Source organism: Mesocricetus auratus, unplaced genomic scaffold, assembly GCF_017639785.1.
Source record: "Mesocricetus auratus isolate SY011 unplaced genomic scaffold, BCM_Maur_2.0 Super-Scaffold_100053, whole genome shotgun sequence".
NCBI lineage: Eukaryota > Metazoa > Chordata > Mammalia > Rodentia > Cricetidae > Mesocricetus > Mesocricetus auratus.
Window position 1 is genome coordinate 2,263,178 of NW_024429230.1, and position 14,421 is coordinate 2,277,598.

The following is a 14,421-nucleotide window of genomic DNA, read 5'->3' on the forward strand; positions in this document are numbered from 1 at the left end:
AACCAACTTCTGAGAGCTATCCTCCAAGCTCTTCATGTGTGAACATGTATGTTATAATGGGTACACATGCACGTGTGTGCACATATACACATGCACACATGATGTAGGAATAATTTAAAAAATGAAGGAGAAGGGGAGGCCTCAGGGCAGCCCCAGAAGCAGTCTCTTCCTGCCCTCTTATCTCCTGTCCCTTTTCTCTCTAGAAATGAGTCATAGAAACCAAGATTCCTTTTCCCTGAGGCCTATCCTAGAAACCAAAGCCCCTCTCCCTCAGAGCAAGACTTACGTCCTCGACTTCGCACTTGAAGCCATCTTTCTGAGTGGGAGTGAGTCATAAAGAAATTCTCTGGGCTGCCTTCCACGAAAGGGTTAGATCCTGATTCCAGAGGAGCCCTGCCTCGCTCCCTGGAGGAGGCCACACTGCACGGCGGTTGTGGCAGCCTTGCCTGGCATTTCCCTTCAGTCTGTTACACTCAACATCACACCCTTTTGTCCATCACATTCCTGTTTAGCTGTACGCACACAGACACACACATACACACACACACAGACACAGACACACACAGACACACAGACACACACACATACACACACAGACACAGACACACAGACACACAGACACACAGACACACACACAGACACAGACACACAGAAACACAGACACAGACACACAGACACACACAGACACACACACACAGACACACACACACACAGACACAGACACACACACAGACACAGACACACACATATACACACACAGACACAGACACACAGACACACAGACACACAGACACACACACCCCATTCTCTTCTCTGAGATGGGGTCTTGCTGTGTAGCCCAGGCTGACCTTTAACTTCCAACCTGTCCAGTACTGGGATTACAGATTAATGTGTCTTCTGCTATAGGAGTACCAGTCTAGACCCTTATGATATGTAAGAACTGGTATCCTGAGGGTGGAGGTGCGAAGGCAAGAGAAGACAGGGAGAAGGTTCCAGAAGGAGATCAGGAGTGTAGGAGCTGTGTTGAATTTCCTGGTCAGGGCGTAGTGATGGTAAGCACTTCGGCTCAGATGGAAAGGCATTCTGGCACATGGAGCCACGGAACACCAAAGGTCACAGTAAGCGCGGTAGCTCACAGTCTCCTGCTCCAGGGAAAGGCTTCCCCAGTGCAACAGCTCTGCATTCTGTCGAAGGAAGTCTCACCCCAACCTCATACAAGAGATTCATTGGGAGGGAAGAATCCAGGAGAGTGGGCGTCTCTGCCATGATGGAATAAGACGGCAACAAACTGGACAGGCACAGAGTTTTTATATAGTTTCCCAGGGGCGGACTGTTTCTAGGGAGAAGATTTCCAGAGTGGGGATTGGTTAGATTTCAATCCCTGAGCTCAGACTGGCTAGATATCATGCTCAGGGATTGGTTGGTTTTCTTCTCAGGATCGGGGCAGATTTGGTGCTGGTTTCAGGGCCAAAGTGTGTTTCTTTCACTGGCTCTTTTTAGCTATTTGGGTCTAATTTTAGGGCCAGGACATATTTCTTTCACTGGCTGATTCTAGGGCCAAAGTGTGTTTCTTTGACTGACCCTTTCCCCTACAGGATGGCCACGTCTCCTATGGGGGAAGGTGGGGTAGGAGGCCAGCTTGTGCGCGCCACATACAGAGTGAGAATCCACAGCGCGGGTTCTCACAAGTGTCTTTTCCCTTGGAGGAGGAGAATCAGAGGACCCTGAAAATTTGAGACATTATCAGTTTTCCCCGCCCCTTACTGTCTCACTGTCAAAGGCTTGGGGGAGGGGGCATATGGAAAGAGTAGGGCTTGTTTGACCTGATGGCATTTTAGGGGGGAATTCAGCTCTCCCTCTTGCAAATGGAAACCTCATCCTGTCAGGAGCCCCCTCCTGCTTCCCCTACCACGTTCCCAGCCAAAGCTGTGGAGGGGACTTTGGGAGAAGAGGCCCCTCCTTCCAGCAATTGAGGGCAGTTATGTAACCGAGGTTGTGAAATTCTGGGAAGGCCCAGTTCCGAGCCGGGAACTAATGGCTCTGATGGCACACCCATGATGGAGACCCCCTTCACTGGAGCCTGAGTCTGATGAACGCATAAAGTTCTGGGCATTGAGTTCTAGTGGGGCACCTCTTGGGGCACAGGGGCCGGGGAGGGACCGGGCAGGGGAGAGGAGTAGTCGTAGGGTGTGTGTGTGTGTGTGTGTGTGTGTGTGTGTGTGTGTGTGTGTGTGTGTGTGTGTGTGAGGTCCCCACGTTAGGTGCGGCGCAGCGGGCCACCTGTGCCGAGCTGCCGCGGTTCACGTACACTGGGGTCGAGCCAAGCAAGAGACTGCAGCGCAGCTGCGCACAGTTCTCGGTGGCGGCCGGCGCCTAGGGCTTCCGCCGGTCAGCTGACCGCCCAGTGCCAGTGCGGAACTGCGCCGCCCGCTGTGCACAGTGCAGCCTGTCCCCGCCAGCATGGCTGGGCTCGTGGTCAGTGGAACTCAAGTAAGTCGGTCAGAGCGAGCCCCATCCAGTCCCCCGGAGTCCAGTCGGGGATGGGAGGGATAGCGGGGGCCCGGGTCTCCAAGGCTTAATTAACACGAGGGCCTCTTTCCTGGGAAGCGGTGTGTGCAGGTGATGAGTGCCCACACACTTGCTCTAGGTGGGAGAGGTCAGAGCCTGGCTGATCCCTGACCGTGTGGTAAGCAGCCCAGAGCCCTGCCTTCCGCCGTCCCTAGAGTCACACTGGTCAGTACTTGGGGACTAACTTCTCCATGAGACCCAGGACTGGTGGCTCATATTTTTCAGGTCCACCATAAGTGTTTCAGTTTCTTCTTTCACGATCCGGGTTTTAAAGAATTTTCGGTGTGCAAGAAAATGTTTCAATAGGCAACCGTTTAGTTGTTGATACTAGGACAACGCTACTGTAAAACAAATGGACTGATACATTTCCATGGAGGAAGGGGGCCCACGACGGCAGAGCCGCAATGGAAGCCACAATGTGTCGTCTGGCTGGCTCTGTCACCAGAGTGACCTTCTTTTTCACGACTGATGGAGGCCTGGGGCCCTCCGCAGTTTTTATTGGTCTGTGGTTTCTTGAAGAGGGTGACAACACCGGATGGTAGGCTGCTAGCCTTACCTGCTTCCAGCCTCGTGGTTAGGTCTCCAGTGTTTGGAGCCAACTCCATGAGGCCGGCGGAAGTGGGCCCTGTGTGTACTGAAAAGCGATGAGTTCTCTTTTGCCCCCCCCCCCCCCATGAAGCCTGTTCTCTCACTTTGCAAAGTTCTTTCTCTACCCTAGGGAAACAGTTGTGAGTTTTGAAAGTTCTCCTGTAGGTAGTATCAGGGATCAGGGAATGGTTTATCCTTAGAGGCCTAAGGATTTTACAAATCGGAAACACAAGGAATGCCAGCCACATGCATCCCACCAAACTAAACCTACTGCATTTCTTTTCCCAGGAGTCTGGTACCTCCCTGAACTGAATACATTAATTGAGTGACTGCTGTGTGCCAGGCAGGTGTTGACGGAAGGGAGCTGAGTTATGGGCTCTCTGCTGCCTCTACTGACAGTTTCCTCTCCCAGGATTGCTGGCTCTGCCTGGAGCCTCAGATGGGCACAAGTCCAGAGTTCAGGAGCTAGCTCAACTGCAGTCAGCCTGTGCTGGGTGGCTAAAAAAAAACGAGGGTCTTATTCTGAGCCAGGGAAAGGGCGCTTCTGGGAGTGGGTTTGACTGCTTAGAGAGAGAGAGAGAGAGAGAGAGAGAGAGAGAGTATCTGCCTGAGAAGCAGGGTCCCCTTATGCACACTGTGGTCTCTGCATTTCCAGCCCCAGCATTCTCTTGTGTGTGGTTTCTTCCAAGTTCCTGGAGAACTTGACAGTGAGGTTGAAACTTCCCCAGACTTCCTTTTTCTTATCTTGTCCTTCTTTTCAAGACTTGACGTTTCCTGCACCCCTAACAGAGCCTGCTGCACAGGGCTCCAGGCATCTGCTGACTTGTGGGTGAGAGTTTTGAGCCCCGCCCAGTATTTCAAGATAAACTGCAGGGAGGAGGTAGGAAGGCACAGGGTTACCCTGGGGTGTTACTGTCTCCTTTCGTACACCATTTGGAATGCAAGTGCTTGACTCTGGGGCTGGGGTATTTGCTAGCATCTGCTCCACACAATTTATAACATCACCCACTACGAGGCATGGCACCTCGAGTGTGCACAATCGTGGCAGGTTCTTCTTAAAACAAACCTGTTTAACAGGGTGCAGTATGATGTTTCAATACATGCATATAGTGTGTAAAGATCAGGAGAATGGGATCGATATGTCTGTAATAGCAAATACCAGTTAGTTGCTGCGCTAGGGACTTTCTGCTGGCTGTTTTGAAACACACAATGCATAGTGGTTATCACCCATTGCTTCAGTGTGTTATAGAATATTAGGTTCCTTTTAGCATCTCTGCCTTTTGCCAGTTAACACTCCAGTAAACTTTCTGTTCTCAGGCAGATCTTTTAATTAATTAATTACTAATTAATTAACTCTTTTAGGGGGGCTGCTGGGACTCGAACCCAGCACTTCTGCATGCTAGGCAAGCATGCTAGATTCTTCTTTTACTTGTGTGCCTATGGGTGCCCAAGAAAGCCAGAAGAGTGCATTGTATATTGTGTTGGTTAGGTTTTTGTCAACTTGACACAGCTAGAGTCATCTGAGAAGAGGGAACATCAACTGAGAAAACGTCCCCATCAGGCTGGCCTGTTGGCAAGTCATGGAGTACAAGTGAATGACAGTTGCTCGCGGTCTCTGCTTCAGCTCCGTACTGAATCTGCCGAGGAATTCCTCCCTCGAGTTCTTGCTTTGCCTTCCCTCAGTGGACTGTGAGTGGAACAGGCAATTCAAATAAACCCTTTTCCATGCGTTGCCTTTGGTTAGCACAGCAATATAAATCAGAATAAGACAGATTTCCTGGAGCTGGAGTTACAGACACTTGTGAGCTGCCAGTCGTGGGTGCTGGGAACAGAACTTGGGTCCTCTGGAAGAGCAGCAAGTACTTTTAACTGTTGAGCCACCCCATCCTGCTCCCTCTTAAAGGGGGGAAAACTTGAGAAGCCCAAGGGGTTGACTGTCCTTTTCAGATACTGTAACTGCAATAGCCACATATAAAACTGGATGCAACTGTTTCAGTAGCGAACTTACATCATAGATAAAGGGATGGTTTCGGTGCAGGGAAAGAGCTCAGGAAGAATGAAACGATTTATAGAGATGGCTGGTGACATTTGTTTGATGCTCTGTTGCTGGGGCCACCATGGGCCAGTGACTGACATGCAAGTGGGACAGTTGGTACTGTCCCATCATTTTTCTCTGGGAAGCCTTTTTATTCACCATGGGCCTGACCTTATTTGGCTTCTCTTGGCTTGAACGCTTCATTTATATTCAACATTACATTTTTCTTTTTCCATTCGTGCATGTCAGTTATAGTGTGGGGCATGGATGTAATTACAGACATAAATGCAAACTTAAAATTTGGGCACTGAAGTCCTAGGCTCAAGAGGTAATGGAAATAACCAGTCTTCTCCATGGGGATATTGATTGGGAGACCTCTCCACAATAGAGACCCTGCCTTTCATACGTTATTTTGTTCCTGTTACACAAGTACAATCATGACCATCGCCTGATCCTAAGGCTGTTCGTGAAGATGCAAAAGGTGCTGGCTACATGGCTGGATTTATTAAATGTTATTGTGCTGTCATAGCTGCTTTTGGTGGTAGTCAGTGACAGTACCTGCTAAGTTCAAAAAAGAGGAAGCAGGGGCTGAGGATCATTCAGCTGGTAGAATGCCTGCCTGCCTCGCATGCACAAGGCCCTGGGTTTGGTCCCCAGCATAAACCAGGCAGGAGGAGCAGAGGCTGAAGGGTATCCTTGGCTGTACAGTGAACTCCAGGCCAGCCTGGGCTACACAGAACTCTCTAAATGAAGAAAACCAAAGAGGAAACAGGTCCCAGAACATCGTGACTTACTTATCTAAGGAAACAGCTAGTGGATTGCAACACCGGTGCTCACAAGTGGACCCAAAGCTATGTTCCCTGGGTGGAGCTCTGGTGTTCCCTGGGTGGAGCTCTGGTGTTCCCTGGGTGGAGCTCTGGTGTTCCCTGGGTGGAGCTCTGGTGTTCCCTGGGTGGAGCTCTGGTGATGGCAAACCTGGTCATAGATGGGGATCCCAGATAATCTGCCCTCAGTCTGACGAGTGACAAAGTTAGTACATTCAGATGGGCCCAGATGCAACTGTCCTGACAGTAAACAGACACCGCGGACACTGTGCTTTCGCCTCCTTTGTAGTTCCGCTCGCAGGGACTGAGGGCGCTCCTGGGTGGATCTACCCACATTCTCACGTCTTTCTCTGGTTTTCTATGGCGGGCTCTTTGCTGTTTTCTTCTTTTCCTTTTTTTAATTTAAGTTAGAAACACGTTTGTTTCACATGTCAATCCCAGCTCCCTCTCTCTCCCCTCCTCCCCATCCCTCCCCACCAGGCCCCCCAGTGCCCCACCCAGTCTCCATTCTGATCCCCAGGTAGAGTGAGGCCCTCCATGGTGGATCTCCAGAGTCTGTCAGGTCATCCGGGGCAGGGGCTAGGCCCGGAGGGCTCTTTGACTAGGTATTTTTCTCTCCTCTTCTCCTCTTCTCTTCTCTCCTCTCCCCTCTTCTCCTCTACTCTCCCCTTTCTTCTCTTCCTCTGTCCTTTCCTTTTAACTTTTCCTTTCCCTTTCTCCATCTCTTCCCTTCCCCTTTCTGAGACAGGAACACATGTAGCCCAGCGTCAAATGAACTATGTAGCTGAGGATGATCTTGAATTTCCAATATCATGCTTCTACCTCCCAAGGGGATTACAGACATGCACTACCGTGCCCGTTTACATAATGCCAGTGACTGCCGGGCAAGCACTCTGCCGACCCAGCCACATCCCCAATTCTAACTTGATAGACTTTCCTCTGCCTGGTAACGATGGTCCCTCCTAAAATATATATGGTAGGAAAGTCAAAAGCTCAATTTTTTTCCTTAAACATAGTCTAAACAGAGTAATGTGTCAGATGCAATGGCTTCTTCTGGCGGTGTGTTCTAATTTGAATGCCACTTAAGGTCGTCTGTGTCTACTTCCCCTGTCCCCATCTGCTGAAGAAGCTCACTCTTTTGGGTCTGTCCATTGCAGCTAGAAGCTGCCTGCTGTTCCAAGGGTTCTCCCACCAGAAGCACATCCTAACCAAGTTTCTCTTCTAGTTACTGCTGCGCTGGCTGCTTCAGCCTTGAAGGCTTTCCCAGCTGGTGTACGCCCTTCAGCCTGGCCAGTCTGACTGATATGTCTAAAAGCTGCCAGCATATGCACGCACACACAAACACATACATGAGCGAGGAATAAATAAATGCATGTTAAAAAATTAAAATTATTTTGTTGAGGTCATCTTTTAGAGGTATGCAAAACATGGCTGTGCTACCCAAGGTTGGCTTTGAACGTACTAAATTGCCCAGGGAACTGCTTTGCTGGTATTACAGGTGTGCAGTGTCACCATCCAGCACAGTTGGCTATTTTTTCTATCCCTTCTTCTCTCACTTTCTCCCTTCCTGGGATGAAGTTTCCGGCAGGCAGTGAATGGCAAGACAGAAAACAGGAGACACTGTGTTGCCAGCAGTTGTCACCGTGTAGGAGAAGAGGTGAGCCGTGGCTTGAACACAGGAGGGTGCTCATATGATCACTCTGCTTCATAACCCTGAAATGCTTGGCTATCTGTCCTTCATGAGGCTCAGCCTAACAGGCAAGGACATCTGATGTGCACCATGCTTTTTCCCTGTTAAGAAACAGTGCCCTGAGGATCTGTTGGTCATCCCTAGACATCTTTGTCTGCATAGAGTAGGTTTGTAGGAGGACAGGATCAGTATTGTAGCTACACAAGGGTCAGAGTTTCTGCCTGGTGTCTGAAGGTCGTGCAGTTCAGTACTGTGTTGTGTCTGTGTACTTCTTGGTCACCTGTGATCCATACTTTTCTGCCTCCAGCCTGCAATCCTAAAAGCGGACTCCCCAAGCTGGGTGGTTGAAGTAGAGAGAAGGATCCCCAAAGTCTTCTCAAAAGTCTAGGATCAGTTAGGCCTTTTAATATTTGGAAATGCACATGAGATACTTAAATGATTATATAAATAAGATAACAATAAAAAGCATGCCGAAGGAGGCAAGAGTCTTACAAAAAGCTTCTTGGCTAGAGGGTACCATGTACACTGCTGGAGAAAATACCATCAATATAGTCTTACCCTGCTGTGAGTTCAGAAATGACCAGAATGGCAGGATAAGCCCATAGATACAATGGCGGCATGGATGTTATGGGGAGAGCCAACCACTGGACTTAAGGCCTGTTCCACAGGAGGAAACTTATGCTTTGCACTGTAAATCTGGCCAAGAACACAAGGCTGGTGAGAACTCTAGGGATGAACCTACTATTGTTATTCTGCTAAATGAATATAATATCAAATGGCCCTCTGAATTCATATCTCCATACCCATAGGTTAGGGCGGCTCTCAGATGTCAGAGAAGTTTCTTTGTGTAGTTGGAGGTGGCTAATGAAGAGACTCACAACTGTTCAAAGTGCAGAGAAGAAGTGTCATTGGAGGACTAAAATGGGGCATCCACATCACTTTAAGAAGTGTCATTGGAGGACTAAAATGGGGCATCTACATCACTTTCTCCTCCCTGCCCTCACCATCAGGGACCATCAAGGAAGCGGGATTAGAAAGACTGTCAGAGCTAGAGATAGGGGGGACTGGAGTGAAACAGTTTTGTTTGGACATGGCAGGAACACCGTGCTCATTAGAGCAGCTGTGATTACCCTTACAAGACCTAGACAAGGCCAAATCATTCAGCATTCCACCATGGAGGGGGAGCTGAGGAGCCAACATCCTCTACTGAGGAACCGTGGACAGTTGATGGCTTCTGGGGGGAGGAAGAGTCAGCTTTCTTTAAGTTGTGGCCTCTGGTAGGTCAACCGTGCTCCAGTGTGTTGTTCCACACCTAGGAGTACATATATATTCGACATAAATTAAAATCAAAACATGAAATTCTGAGGCGGGGGGGGGGGGGGGAGCTTGGGGGTATATCTGGGAGGAGTTGGGGTGAATATGGCCAAATATAATTGTACGAAATTATCAAAAGATTAATAAAAGGGAAGAAGGGAAGTGAAGAGAATAATGGCAGTAAAGAGTGATTGTGGGGTTCAGTTCCTAGCACCCACATGGAGGCTGAAGGCCATCCATAACTCCTGCTATAGGCTGCTAATGCACTCCTCTGGCCTCCTTGGGCTCTAGGCGTGTATTTGACAAACACACACACACACACCACACACACACATACACATGTGTAGGCAAAACACTTGCGCACAGTAGATAAGCAAATGGCTTCCTGATGGGAGAACCTCAGAACTGGCCATATCTCATCCTCTGCCTTGCACCAGCTTGGTTGGGAGTGTGGTGGGCATTTTACACACGGTGGTAATAGGATGGGATTGATGGTCTGGGGAGATTTTCTTGCCCGGTCCTGATTGTTTTAGCACCTTGGGGCTCCAAGGGTATAGGTGTTCAACCTGTGGCCTGAGGGTTGCATGCTACTGGTGATAACTGTGACTGCAAGCCAACACAAAATCATGAACTTACTTTAAGTGTTTTTTGAAATTCTTTTTTTGTAACTTGACTGTACAATTGAGCATGAGAGGTACAGATTAGATTTTGTGGCAGTGTCAGAAGGTGGGCCACTTCACATTATGACTTCAGGGATTGCTTCTGAAGTTGGAGAAAAGGGTGAGGAACACTTGGTAGTTCTGCCCTGTCTTCTGTGAGGACAAGTGTGTTATGGTGTGGTTGGGAGAGGCAGGAGGAGAACCAGATGTGCAACTGCCACAAAGGCCAGGCTGGTGACTGTAGCTATGTCCACAAGTTCTGACATGGGGCTGCTTTTAGGCACCTGAATCTTAGCCCATTTTAACCTGATTTCTATCATGCCACATATGTCTCCATCAAGCTAACTGTGCCAGGAAATGGGTGCTGTTGGCAGAGTCCCTAAAAGTTTGGGGGAGGACAAGTACAGGGTAGCTTTTTTGTTTTGGGGCACCAGCCTTTAAAGTTGCAGAATCAATCATGAGATCAGCAGCTCTGGATTGTGAGTAGCTGGGCAATTTCCATTTCTGTTTCTTTTACTATACAGGTGTCTTATGTAGGCCAGGACTGCAGAGAAATCCCAGAGCAGCTCGGCAGAGACTGTGGACATTTTGCAAAGAGACTTGATCTGAGCTTCAACCTGTTGAGGTATGTAACCTTGGAGAGATGCAGACCAGGCCTGGGCCACCCAGGTTCCCCCCAGGACCTTGGGCCGGCAGATGCAAGGGTCCCAGCTCTGTGCAGGGTCTGAGACACGTGGAACCACACCCTGCAGTCCGGGGCTGCTTCAGTTGACTTGTTGGCTAAAACGGTGGTAGTTTGTGAGCATGGTTGACCTCACCACTGTGGGAGGGTCTTCCCCTTCTTACTTTGTTCTTTTCCTCCTCCGTGGACACCTTTGTGCATCAGTCTGAATCCTTTTGGGGACAGAATAAGATGGCGCCATGAGTGTTTTAGGGGTGTTGAGCTTTGCTTTTTAAGAATGACTGCCTCTCACAGAATGTATCAAATCACAGATTGTGTGTTTGTGTGTGTGTGTGTGTGGTGTTTCACCTTTGATGTTTTTAATATTCATGATGATGCTCTCTCAAAGGACTACTGTTGACATGGAGTGGTGGGGAGGGAGGGAATTTCCAGCAACTCTTTGAGTCTTGGCCAAAGGTTAGATGTGGTCCAACGGAGGACAACAGGTAACCATTTCCTTTCTTCCTGTGAGCTACGCCGGTGTGTGGGCTTAGTGGATGAAAGCTGGTAGCGCTTGGACAGCGAGTGTTGGTGGACAGGTGGACAGGGGTCAGGAAGGCAGCTTTTGTTTCTGAACTGACTACGTTTAGACTGCCCCCTGAATGATGTTCTTGAGTGTCATCCTGCCCTCTGCGTGAGACCGGAGCGCCATTCCAAAACCAGGTCTGCCCCTGCTTTTAGGCCTTAGAGTCTTTGAGTTTTCCAAACTCTGAGCAGGGAGACTTTGGAATGAGGAATTTTGGAGAAAACGAGTCGCACCCAGGGAACTGGCTCTCAGCAGGGAGAGAAGAGTGGTGGCTTCAGTTAAGTCAGCGTCATCATCTAGTGAGTGCCTGGGAGCCAGCATGGTCTATACTGCATGGCACAGAAGGGGTCTTGAGGGTGATGGGGGAGGGGGAGTGTGCCCCTGTGTGTGCACTCCCTGACTTGAGGGTGATGGGGGTGTGCCCCTGTGTGTGTACTCCCTGACTGGAGGGTGAGGGTGATGGGAGTGTGCCCCTGTGTGTGTACTCCCTGGCTGCCAAGGGTTCTTAGGGCAGAAGTGGAAACTAACTGTTTCAGTACCAGTACAAAGGATGGTTACGTGGATCTCTGCCTCTAGAGAACTGCAGGTGCTTTGTGGTCCCAGTGTCAGAGGGAGGACAGGGCAGACAGCCTGGAGTGAATAGGCTCCGAGACCTTCAACCTTTCGTAGCTCCTCTGCCTGGACTCGGGCAGGTGGTCATGTCCTTCCACAATATCCTGAGTTCCGCCTGGGTGAGTGGCCTGTAGTCCACGGTCTGGTGGCTCAGGGGGCTGTCATTGCCTTGTGAATGTCTGATGGAAACCCAGAGGCGGGTTCAAAGAGGTTTGGGCCCTGTGAATTTCATGTTTCTCTTGTAGATATACTATGATAAATCTGACAGCTAAAATTGCATATATTTATGGCATACAGTGTGATATACATTGCGATATGGTTACCACATTCAACCACACACACACACACACACACATACACACACACACACTTATAATATCACACACTTAACTATTTTTTGTGGTAAGAACATTAAAGATCTACTGTTTAGGAAATACCAAGTACATAATCCAGCAATAGTAAATCTACTTACCACATAGTACGTCAGACAATGATTAAGTCTTGAATTAATTTTGGGTTGATTTTTTCCTTCTGTGTATGTGTTGTGAATGAAGGACCTAGCTTCATTTATTCACTGGTACTCACTCTTCTTATATTGCTGAATCTTTTCACTCTTTGACTAACATCTTCCAATTTCCCTGCTCTCAGCCTGGCAAACACCATCCTAATCTTTGCTTCCATGAGCTAGACTTTTCAGACTCCATGTATGTGATGCAGCTGTCTCTTTCTGTGTCTGTCTTATTTTACTTAGCACAGTGTCCTTCAGGCTCACTCACAGTGGAGTTAATGTTCTTATTTTTAAAGGAGAGTAATAGTCTATGGAGTTTGTATTAGTATCACATTTTAAACCCTACTCTACTGTCAGTGGACAATTGGTTTGCTCTGTATCTTGACTATTTTAAGTAATGCAGCAAACATGGCATGATGATGTCTCTTCAACACTGATTTCATTTTCTTAACTTTACACCCAGAAGTGGGATTACACATTACCCCATGGTTCTATTTTTAATTACTGTGGAAAGCATACATTCCCCACCAAGAGTGGACAAGTGTTTCTTATCCTGTCCAGCACTTGTTATACCTAGTCATTATGACAATAGCTCTTCTAACAGGTGAGTTATAGAATTGCACTCTGGTTTCCACTGGTGCGATAATGATGATTAGTGTAGTAGGGTTCTCTGGAGGGACAGATCTGATAGAACGATTATATATTAAAATAGGGTTTGTTAGATTGACTAACATGATACAGTCTGGGTAGCCCCACAATGACTGTCATCATGCTAGAGAGACCGATGATTGGTATCTCAGTCTGTGAGGGTAATGTCTCAGCCGTCCCAACATGGCATTGAAAGCCTAAAAGATTCCTGGGGAGCTACTGGTCTTCATTGCAGGTTGAGAGCCCAAAGAAGCTGAGTTCTGACACCAGCAAAAGGATAGAACAGCAGCAGCAGTGGTAGCATCATGGTACATGAACTCACCAACAGGGTTAATGAACTTGACAGCAAGACACGAAGGCAAGCAGGCAAAACAAGAAGTTTTCTCCCTGGATCTCCTTTTACCTGGCTGCTGCCAGAAAGGTTGATTTTCCAACTTCAAATAACCTGATCAAGAAAATCCCTCACATCTACGCCTAGTGGTTTATCTTTTAGTTGATTCCAGGTTCAGTCAGCTTGGCAACCAAGATTAACCATGACAATTAGTGATGGTAGTATTTATTTGTATATCTGTATGTCTTCTTTTGAGAAATGTCTATTTAGATCTGTTGCTTATTTTTATGGTAAGGTTATTATTATCATTGTTTTGCTGTTGAGTTCCTTATATATTTTGGATATAAATCTGTCACTATTATTTAATCTGTCATGGTTCAGATAAGTGTCCAGTCTCTATTCTTGGGGACACTACTCTTGGGAGGTAGTAGAAAACATTTGGGAGACCTAATGGGAGGTCTTAGGTTACTGAGGCTATTAACAGAAGGCTACACACTTCTGCCATAATGTTACCATGCCGTATCCCCAAAGCAGGAGGACTAGTTGGCTACAATCTCCAAGGCTTTGAGAAAAAAAGACTTTTCCTTTTAAGCTGGTTGTCTCAGCAGTTTGTTATATGTTTGCAAAGATGGCTAAGAAACATGGCATACGAAAAAAATGGCATACAAATATTGCAGAAGTTATCCTTCCTTCTGATGATTGTTGGTGTGAAAGATTTGTGAAGCTTAATGGAACCTCGTTTTTGTCTGGTTTTGCCTTTGGTGGTGTACTTTAAAAATCATTGCCCAAGCAACACCCAAAACAGTTTCTTGGGCCAATGAGATGGCTCAATGGATACGGTCTCTGACCACCAGAACTGATGTTTGATTCCCAGGACCCACCTAGTGGAAGGAGAGAATTGACACCTACGAGTTGCTCTCTGACCTCTGCACAAACCTTATAACACATATGCAACTCTCCCTCAAAGAAACACCTGAACTCTGCTATTCCCATCCCTAGAAATACCAGAGAAGCTACACCTTTGAAGTCTCACCAACATGGCTGCCAAAACAGGCTGCCATGGGATGGGAAGACCTGGGAGGCTTCAGCTCTAGACAAAGAACTACAGGCAGCTAAGGAACGCTGAGAGTGGGAGAGGGAGTCTTCCCCAGGGAAGAGCACACTGACTGACTGTCCAATACCAAACGGTCAGCCCTGAAACACACATACAAGTAACATTATACAGAGCAAACAGGTTGCATTTTATGTATTTAGAAGTAATCATACACATGCACACATATGCAGCTGTAGTAATTAAAGAAAAAGAGGCCATGAATTTGAGAGAGAGCGAAGGAAGGTATGCGGAGTCACAGGGAGGATAGGGAAGGGGAAATGATATAATTATATGATAAATTCTA

General features: G+C 47.8%; 1 protein-coding gene across 5 annotated transcripts in view; it reads left to right on the top strand.

Moving 5' to 3' along the window:
- The first annotated feature begins 2,247 nt into the window (after positions 1 to 2,247).
- Lrmda (leucine rich melanocyte differentiation associated) overlaps positions 2,248 to 14,421 on the top strand; it is a 990,353-nt gene continuing 978,179 nt past the window's right edge. The window contains exons 1-2 of one of the 5 annotated variants that reach the window (XM_021234947.2): positions 2,248 to 2,490; positions 10,203 to 10,303. In XM_021234947.2, coding sequence (XP_021090606.1) covers positions 2,461 to 2,490; positions 10,203 to 10,303 — 131 coding nt within the window. In that variant the 5' untranslated portion in view covers positions 2,248 to 2,460. The remainder of the gene's footprint in view (positions 2,491 to 10,202; positions 10,304 to 14,421) is intronic. The other 4 variants (XM_021234945.2, XM_040735878.1, XM_021234948.2 and 1 more) reach the window with 4 other exon arrangements.